The following is a 10489-nucleotide window of genomic DNA, read 5'->3' as shown; positions in this document are numbered from 1 at the left end:
ATTAAATAGCTCTCCGGAATCTTGTTATTTAGAAGTATTAAACGTCGATTACTGACAAAACCTATTCCATAACCCCTGGGGTATTTTGCGAGGCGAATCTAACAAGGTATATTAATCCATGATTTGCTACAGTGATGCTACAGTATCATCCGCGATCATGAATTAATATACCTCGTTAGATTTGTTTCGCAAAATAGCCTAGGGGTTATGGAATTAGCTTTGTCAGTAATCTACATTTAATACTCCTAAATAGCAAGATTCCGGAGAGCTATTTAATAGACCAGATGATCCAAACAAGGCCTAATATCTACTGACATACTATGTTGTATAGTATGAACACCGTTTGATCAACTCACTCCTTTTTCTTTAGTCATTTTTCATAAGTTAGACTTCACCGATTGTGTTTTCGCTCTTGTGTGGGGCTTCAAAGCTTATCATCTGTAATGTACGTTAGACTGGCTCAACAGTACATCAGTGAGTTTGGTAGTTGTGAAGTTGGAGCTATAGCATCAGCGGGGCATGACGTGTGGTAACGATAACATGAGCCTATTTAAGCTATGATTTGATGCAGGCTAGGTTGTTACCCTTACACTGATGTTTCCCAACGAAGGTGGAGTCACCCGATCACGAGGGTGATGGTGTGATAATGATAACATCATGTCTTCAGTGTGCGAGAGTCTCTTTTTTTTCTAGCTGCTTGTTCCTGTGGTGAATGGCGTTGGTTGAGTGTCGTGCTTGGTTTCCCTGTTCTCGTTGCCTTGGTAGTTTAGGTTAGTTGGTGAAGTGGACATTTTCTTTTTTTAATATAAAACATCAACAATAACTTAACCGTGAAAAAAAGGGAAAAAAGAAGCTTGATAGTTTGTTCAGATTTTTTTGGTTTTACTATAAATTTGTCTACAAATCTTCTCTTAACAATTTTTCAAATATAAATAAATATATTACAATTACATTATACTTGTATATAACTTTGACATATTAATGTTAATCGTGCTGTGCTCGAACTCTATTCTGTTGCTAAATTTGATAATTTTAAATGTTGCTAATTTTTTCTATAAGTTTAGTTAAACTTAACCAAGTTTGGTCTACTTATACGATATGAAATGAGGGATATATAACTTAGACATAGGTCGTGTTTCGTTCGAGCCAATTTTTTTTTAACATATACGAACACACATTTGAAGTATTAAACGTAGATCAATAACAAAACAAATTACAGATTTCGACTGTAAACTACGAGACGAATCTTTTGAGCCTAATTAATCCATCATTAGTTACTGTAGCACGTATGTCTAATCATGGCGTAATTAGGCTAAAAAGATTCGTTTTACAATCTACATGCAAACTGTGTAATTGATATTTTTTTTGTCCACATTTAATGCTTCATATATATGTTTGAATATTTAACGTGATAAAAAAAATTAGAAGCTTGAAAAAAAAATTAGAATCTAAACACAGCCATATATTGTTAATCGTGTTGTGCTCGAACTGCATTCTGTTGCGTGCGTGCAATTCGGATTAGTATTGGGTTTGCTTGTTTGGTTCTCCGTCCCCGCTCCGTGACGCGGTGGCACTCGCACCGGGTTCCGATCGCAGACGCACCACGCAAACGCAACGACGCCGCACACCTCCCTCGAAATCGAAACCCAAAAACTAAGCACAGCAGAGCGAGCGCGAGGAGCCCGGCGGCGAGCGGCGGCGGCGCCGGAGGAGGATGGGGAACAAGATCGCCAAGACGACGCAGGCGTCGGCGACGGAGTACTACCTCCACGACCTCCCGTCCACGTACAACCTCGTGCTCGTCGAGGTCGTCAGCCGCGGCCGCTTCCTCAAGTCCGTCCGCTGCAAGCACGACGAGGGGCTGCTCCTCGTCAAGGTCTACTTCAAGCGCGCCGGCGAGCCCCTCGACCTCAAGGTAAGAAAATTCGGCAGGCTTCGCGGCTCGCGCGCCCTTCACTCTGCCCCCGTCCCCCCCTCGATTTGGGGTTTGGAAATCGCGTTTTGAGATCTGTGGGTGCTGGTTTTGGCAGGAGCATGAGCGGAGGCTGGAGCGGATTAGGAACGCCTTCGAGGGGTTGGAGGGATCCCACGTCTGGCCCTTCCAGGTGAGGATTGCGTGCTGTGGTATCCATCGAATTTTGCCCGTGCTTTACGAACTAGCGCAATCGGTCGTGGGACTTTAGCGCATTGTTATGTTGCATAAGGGTATTTGGTGGATTAGACTGTAGTTTTCATTCAGAAAAATAATGCGTATTTACTCTGTGTGGGGTTTAGGTGGAAATTTCAGATCAGGCAGTAAAAGGTTGTTTCCTTTGGTAAACTGTCATTAGGGCTTTTCAAGCCATACCATTAGGGGTTTCTAGAGTATGATATCGATTTCTATGGTTGATTAAATTCTAATGGAGTTAGGAATATGCTCATGCCCTCGTAATATTTTCACACTAGATAGTTGTATGAAATAGTGAAATTTAGCGGTTGTTGCATCCATCAGGATGTGAACATAGTTATCTACGTCTATTGTAAATATATGCCCTCCTATTATTTTTGGGTAACATATGCTGACATGACATCCCATGTCTTCAGGTTTGGTTGCAAACGGATAAGGCAGCGTATCTCCTTAGGCAGTATTTCTACAGCAACCTGCATGATCGACTAAGCACACGGCCTTTCCTCAGTAAAATTGAGAAGAAATGGCTTGCTTTTCAGGTGAGCCATCCTTTTTATGGTTGTTACTGGATAATCATTTGCATTTACAGAGTTAATGATCAGATCCTATGGTGACTGTTAGAAATTGTATAGCTATGAGTCACGCACTTAAAACTAGTGGAACATGTAAGAGTCATTATTCTCTTTCCATTCCAGATATGGTTACCAACATAGCTCATTTGGTTGTGCAGTTAATCCATGCTGTGGAGCAGAGCCATAGTAAGGGGATTTGTCATGGTGAGAAGGGTTTACTGTGCATCAGCAGTATTTTTTTTTTGTCTATTGATGTTTACACTGAGTTTTCTTGTTAGGTGACATAAAATGTGAGAATGTTCTTGTTACCTCCTGGAATTGGCTATATCTTGCGGACTTTGCATCTTTCAAACCAACTTACATCCCGGATGATGATCCATCTGATTTTTCGTTCTTCTTTGATACTGGTGGAAGGCGAAGATGCTACCTAGCACCTGAGGTTAGTTCTTTAATCTGAATTATATTTGAAAGTGTTATGCTCTTTTGTCGATGATATCCCAATTTATTTGTTCTCATAGGCATAGTTTTCACCCTTATCACTAATATTGTTATGGTCTTCTGTATATTGCTTGTTCCTGCAAATTGTTATTCATTTAAACAACTACTCAATAAGTGATGTTTAGACTGGCTGCTGTTAGGATCTTTAGTTACACCCTTCTCTCACCATTGTGATGTTTCAGCTTTTGGTGCTACTATATTTTAGTGCATTCATTTTTAAAAAGAATTCCTTTAGGAGCTGCAGATAACGCAGACTTCTGTTTAAAGTTTTGGCAATTGCTTTCTCTGATTTACGATCAACAAAATGAAATCTACATGGGGAACTCTTGTTTGAGCTAAAGGATTATGATTGAATTACGGGGAAAATTGTAGTTGCAGTACTGCAGATGCACAAATTCGAAACCTGTTAATACAATTATGTACTAATTTGTTAGTCTAGAGTAACATGTATAGTGTCAGGGCAGTTCGTCAATGGTTTTTCCATTTTATTTACAATGATTGGGTTTACATGCAGTTGATTTTTGAAAGTATATTGCCATCTCCATATGGGTTGAAAACTACATTCACTTGATCATTTCACAAATAAACTATTGCTATTTTCTAGGAGATTTGGATTCTTTCATTATTACCAAAGATGTAATAACATATGTAGTCATCCTGGTTGGGAATATGAAAACACATTATGATTTATAGTCAGTCTTTGCATTTTTGCAATGCACTGTTGGATGTCTTAATGCTATATCTTTGATTACCTACAACTCTTTTGAATAAACCTAACTCAATGTTTCCAGAGATTCTATGAGCATGGTGCGGAAACCCAAGTCGCAGCAGATGCACCTTTGCAACGATCTATGGATATATTCTCTCTTGGGTAATTTTCTTCTTATAAATCTTTATCGATTTGGTCACGAGTATAGGACCTTTCAATCCCTTATACTAATAGTTTGGTCACAGTTGCCTTTTGCTTGAACATGCCAGTTTTATAATTTAATTTCATTGGATGTGTTATCATTTGGCATCTCACTTGACAAAGAGGGAAATCATATATCATATTTTTCCTGTCCCATGAAATCTGATAATTGCTGATAGACAATGCACAAAGTGTTCTTTGTTGTCAATATATGCCATTGTTACCAATGTGTTTTTTTCTCCACTTGGTATCTTGTCATTTGAGACACGCCCTTAACTGAAATACGAAATTTAACATTTAGGCTGGGTTAGCGTTTGAAAATAATTTTGATTGTCTTTTTGGAACATAATTTTGATCAATTTGAGGCTGCATGGTTGGTACAAATTCACTTGATCGCATTGAGGAATGCTCAGTTAGAAGTAAAACGAACTGACGGTATAATTGAGAGACCTACCCTCAGTATGTTTTGCTGTCTACATTAAAATATTTGCACATCCCAAAAGGAAATCGGTGCATGATTGTTTGCTAGGACGGTAGGACCCTTGGTTAAGAAAATTAATCTTTTTTCTTTAATAGCTCCAACTTTTATGTGGTACTTTGCTATGTTAGACTTGTTTACTGAGGCTGTATTTTTCGTTTCCTTATTCTCCAAATGGTAAATGGCTTGTCTTCTTTACAGGTGTGTTCTTGCTGAACTTTTCCTAGAAGGTCAGCCACTTTTTGAGCTTTCACAACTTCTAGCTTATCGGCGTGGTCAGTACGACCCTATTCATACCCTTGAAAAGGTTTCTGGTATTGTTCCTTGTTCCTTTTGTGTTGCACAAATAATTCTGGTTATTGGTCCAGCTATTAGTTATGCCTTGTCCTTTATTCCATCAGTTTTCTTGCCTAATAGTCAGGAGGTGAAAAAACACATACAAAGCAATGTAGTCTCTTGGCTATTCTGTTCTTATCTTGCAACATTGTAATATCTTCCTGGGTCATGGAGTGGAACATTAGATAATGCATAAAGAAAAATGGCTCATTATCCATTTGTGCTTGCAGATACAAGATACTGGTATCCGTGACATGGTACTTCACATGATTCAGTTAGACCCGAAAGAAAGGCTATCATGCAAAAACTACTTGCAAAAATATGAATCTGTTGTATTCCCGGTTTATTTTTCGAAATTTCTCCACAAATTTTTCTCAGATATTGTTCCGCTTCACTCAGATGCTAGGGTAAGGATCAATTACATCTATGTTAAACTTCTACTTTGTTATTCTTGACCATGGATATCCAAACATACATGCCTTTTGACAGGTCGAGAAGACTCAAGAATATTTTGAAAAGATGCATGATATAATGATAAGTGGCTCAACACTCGAGAAAATTCAAGGATCTGCTACTGTGCCTGTGCATAATGAACTGTCTGGGAAAATGGGCATCGGAGGGCAAACTGTAAATTCACCAAAAGAATATGCCAAAAGTGTACCTGTAGTTAAGATAAACAGTCCTGCACAGCATAAGCATATTGTTGGAGATCTCAATTTCCTCCTCAAGGAACTGGAGAAGGACGACCGTACAAGTACAAAGATCACACAAGACAGAGACCGGTCTGTTACTCCCAATGTTTCCCATGCAAATGGTATTCAGTCCTTGCAGCAGGTTTGTCAAGCTGGAAGAACTGAAAGTGGTTTGATGGGCCAGAACAATTGTGTATCACATTTGCAGAAGATCTCAAAGAGTAACCTACTTGCGTTAGTGTCTAGTTATGATGCTCAATCAGATACCTATAATTTTGACATTTTCCAACAAACAGAGTACAAGGTGAGCTGTGAAGGCATGGTTTTGCTTGCCTCATTACTTTGCTCATGCATACGAAGTGTCAAAAAGCCAGAGCTTAGAAGGGCTAGTCTCATACTTCTGAAGATTTGTTCTACATACATAGATGATGATAGTCGCTTACAGCTGGTTATTCCATATGTTATTGCGATGCTTTCAGATCCAGCTGCCATAGTCCGCTGTGCTGCTTTGGAAACTCTATCTGATGTTCTTTGTCTTATTCAAGACTTTCCTATCAGTGATGCAAAGATATTCCCAGAGTACATCCTTCCAATGCTCTCTTTGCTCCCAGATGATACAGAGGAGAGTGTTAGGGTTTGCTATGCCAGCAACATTTATAAGTTGGCCTTGACAGCCTACAGATTCCTGCTTCGTTCTCGGAGTATAGAGGATGCTAGGCCTCTAGATGAATCAATGGTAGCTCCCAGATCACAGTCTGTAGAATCACCAGTAAAGAGGCAGCAAGATAGCATTAATGGTCAACTTGCACGACTCAGAAAATCTATTTATGAAATAGTGCAAGAGTTGGTAATGGGACAGAAACAGACACCTAATGTCCGCAGAGCTCTTCTGCAAGATATAGGTTACCTGTGTTACTTCTTCGGACATAGACAAACTAACGACTTTCTTCTTCCCATACTTCCAGCATTTCTAAATGACCGTGATGAGCAGCTCCGTGCAGTTTATTTTGGTCAGATTGTTGTTGTGTGCTATTTTATTGGTTCCAGAAGTGTCGAGGAGTATCTCTTGCCCTATCTTGAACAGGCACTAAGTGATGAAATGGAGGTTGTGCTTGTGAAAGTACTTGACTGCTTGACTATGATGTGCAAAAGTGGTTATTTGAGGAAAAGGGCGATTGTTGGCCTATTTGGAAAGGCTCTTCCCTTGCTGTGTCATCCAGTCCAATGGGTTAAACGGTCCGCTGTAAGATTTGTTGTTGCTTGCAGTGAGAGCATAGGGCCTGTAGACACCTTTGTATACCTTTTTCCACATCTTAAGCATTTTTTACACAGGGAGCCACCATCATTGTCATCAGAAACTGCTCTTCTTTCATGTATTAAGCCTCCGGTCTCAAAATTAGTCTTGTACCAAGCTTTAGAGGATGTCCATGATGCAGGAGACATTTTACTGAAGGGTGATGGTAAAAAAGAATTGACAGTGCATGGAGGAAGGTATCCTGCCATGGTACAAAGTGGTTCATCAATCATGATTGAAGATGATTCAAGGTTGAGAGGACCTAAGATGTCCAATGATGTGTCTTTGAACATTAAAGATTTTTCTTCTGCTAGTTCAGCATATATAAGCTCTGCAGTACATGGATCTAGTTCCTTTTATGATGGCGTACCTAAAGGAATACCATTATACTCCATGCAAGGGACAGCACTACATGCAAATTTGGGATCTGACCGGCATGGGAGTTTATCAAGTTCAGTTCCAGGCATACGTACTAGAGAAAATCATTTCAGTAACATGCACCGAGATGGGAGCATCAGTGACTCAATGAATAGCAGCTCGTCTATACCAGGTGATATCATTTCCAACTCTGATAATTCAGGATCGTTCACCAGACCAGCATTGTCTCTGGAGACAAGTTGGAAACCCCGTGGAGTTCTGGTGGCACATCTTCAGGAGCATCGCTTATCTGTCAATGATATTGCTGTATCAACCGACAATACCTTTTTCGTAACAGCTTCAGATGACTCAAGTGTCAAGATATGGGATACAAGAAAATTGGAAAAGGACATTGCCTTCAGATCTAGGTTAACATATAGCCTCGGTAGTAGCCGAGCTCTATGTACGACAATGCTTCATGGTACTCCCCAAGTTATTGTTGGTGCTAGTGATGGAACATTGCACTTGTTTTCTGTTGACTGCGCACGTGGTGTAGGGAGTGTCATCGAAAGGTATTCTGGCATTGTTGATGTAAAAAGGAAAGATTTGAAAGAAGGTGCAATTCTCAGTGTTGTGAACTGTTCCACAGAGAGTTTTAGCCCAACCATTCTTTTCAGCACTGAACATTGTGGCATACATAAATGGGATACAAGGACCAATGCTGAGTCTTGGTCATTTAGATCTTCACCAGAGGAGGGCTATGTATCGGCACTTGTAGTGGGCCAGTGCGGGAATTGGTTCATCTCTGGGTCTTCAAGAGGCGTTCTTACGTTGTGGGATAATAGGTTTTTGCTTCCCGTTAACTCATGGAAATATTTGCCAGCAACCCCTATAGAGAAATTGTGCTTGTTTATACCACCACCGAATTCAATTTCTTCTTCCGGGAGACCTGTGGTTTTTGTTGCTGCAGGCTGCAATGAAGTTACCCTATGGGATGCTGAGAATGGAAGCCGTCACCAGGTAACATATGGCTTTCTGCTTGGTGTTTCCTGAGCTGTCACAGTTGATAAAATACCTTGTTTACTCACATTTGTAATTAGTTAGTCTTCTATAAGAGTCAGTGTTTTTTTTGAGAAAAATGAAGTGAACACCTCTAATCTATCAAGTGCAGTCACTTGACGACTCTACTCATGCCCTGTAAATTTGATGAACTATGCAGATATTTAGAACAGCAAGTACTGAGAATGAAGCTGTTGTACCAAAGGCACCATCAATACATCCAAATACCAGAGATGAGACCCGGCCAGCGAATTATAATTACCGAATTGAAGAATTATGTGACCCGCCTCCACGCCTTCCAGGCATCCGCTCTTTGCTTCCTTTGCCAGGAGGGGACCTATTGACCGGAGGAACGGACTTGAAGATACGCTACTGGGATCAGGCCAGGTTCAGTATTTGTACCATACTACTACTGATTTTGCAAAAAAAAAATCTCCTGAGGTGCCTGTCATATAAAACTAGCGTTTTCCTTTGATGTTTTTGAAGGCCTGAGCAAAGCTTCTGTATAGCCGGTCCCTCGGTGAAAGGAGCTGGAAACGACGAGACGTACGATATAAGATCCAGCTCTTGTGTACAAGTTGTGCAGGTAACTAGTCGTAAAATATGAATTTTTCTGCTACATCTATGCTGTTCTGTGCTGTATCTTTCAGTTTTAACTTTCGATTGATCAATGTCAAATCTCTCTTCATGATTATTGGTTTGTGCCACATTCTTCCCCATCTGCAAATCTTGAACCTGATTAGAGTGTGTTTGCTTGCTTGCTTCTGTGTGCAGGAAATATGCAGACAGCCCACGACGGCGTCGAGGCTAACCCACAAGACGCAGCTCGCCATGGCCGCCGCGGATTCCGCGGGGTGCCACCGAGACGCGATCCTCGCGCTGGCCTCCGTGAACTTGTCGAGCCACAGGCTCATCTCGGGAAGCAGAGACGGCGCCGTCAAGGTGTGGAAGTAGCCCGCCTCTCCTCTGCTCCGTCCATCTGGTAAGAGATGGCGTCCCCATGTACATATTAACCTCTGCTTAATTAGGCTTACACTGTTGCACATGACATTAGACACGGTACATGTAATCCTCACCGATGTACATAAGATGATGATGATTTCTACCAATACAAAGCAAGAATTGCCACGCATATCCTCGACCGGGCGTGAGCCGCATGACCTGCTGTTTAAGCTAAGCAAAGTAGCAAATGAATTGTTGTTTATTCCTAGAACTCAACGAGACCTCATTTGCTCCCAGATAAAAATCAACATTAGCAGCAGCGGTAGCAGTACCGGACAGTCTGGGCTACTCTCTCCGTCTCAAAATAAATTAACTTAGGATAACCTAAAACAAGATGTGATGATATTTAGAATAACAAATCTGAATATGTCTTCCATATTCAGATAAAAATCCAATTAGCAGCAGCAGCAGTACTGGACTACTCTCACCGTTTTAAAATAATCAAATCTAAGATAAGATGATGCTATCTGGAATATCGAGTGCCTGGACATGTTTTTCTTTTATTTTGGAATGGATAGAGTACACAGGAGTACTCGGGTGCAGGCAGATCCGAGGGGCATCGTTATTCGTTGCGACGTTTTGGGGCAGGAGAAGGGAGCAGAAGAAGGAAGCGAATCCAATGCGACGCCACGCTGGCTGATGATGACTGCTGACTCGTACGGCTCCTCCTGCCTCGGTTGCTTGCCGCCCAGACCTGTGCGAGTAGTACTCCTAGTAGAAGTACTTCACATGTCAGCCTTCGCGTCGTCTCTGCTTGTGCTCCCAGTCGAGATAGCAGGACACAAGCATGGGATTTTCGGACTTTTCCTCCACACGTTTTCCTTCTCTCAAGTCTCAGCTCTATGGCCCATACGAATGCGAATATTTGACTCTCGATATTGAGAAATCCAGATCCTCTGCAGTACTGGGAGGACCCTCGCTCAATATTGAGATCAAGTGTGGTTATTTTTTTTGAGTGCATAAAAGCTTTGTACTTTAATACTCTATCTGTTTCTAAATATTTACCCAGTTGACTTTTTTAAATATGTTTGACCGTTCGTCTTATTAAAAAATTTAAGTAATTATTTTTTTCCTATCATTTGATTTATTGTTAAATATACTTATATGTATACATATAGTTTTAC

General features: G+C 40.8%; 1 protein-coding gene across 1 annotated transcript; it reads left to right on the top strand.

The window, feature by feature from the left end:
* The first annotated feature begins 1564 nt into the window (after positions 1–1564).
* Positions 1565–9495, top strand: LOC4331010 (serine/threonine-protein kinase VPS15). Its single transcript, XM_015770668.3, has 12 exons — positions 1565–1915; positions 2031–2105; positions 2584–2706; positions 2898–2943; positions 3018–3178; positions 4029–4108; positions 4827–4932; positions 5192–5368; positions 5451–8324; positions 8524–8750; positions 8850–8949; positions 9138–9495. The coding sequence occupies exons 1-12, from the start codon at positions 1715–1717 to the stop codon at positions 9315–9317; spliced, it is 4350 nt and encodes a 1449-aa protein (XP_015626154.1). The 5' UTR covers positions 1565–1714; the 3' UTR covers positions 9318–9495.
* Positions 9496–10489: the final 994 nt, after the last annotated feature.

This window comes from Oryza sativa, chromosome 2, assembly GCF_034140825.1.
Source record: "Oryza sativa Japonica Group chromosome 2, ASM3414082v1".
Taxonomy (NCBI): Eukaryota; Viridiplantae; Streptophyta; class Magnoliopsida; order Poales; family Poaceae; genus Oryza; species Oryza sativa.
Note: the sequence above shows the minus strand (reverse complement) of the source record. Positions and strands in the feature narration are given on the sequence as shown.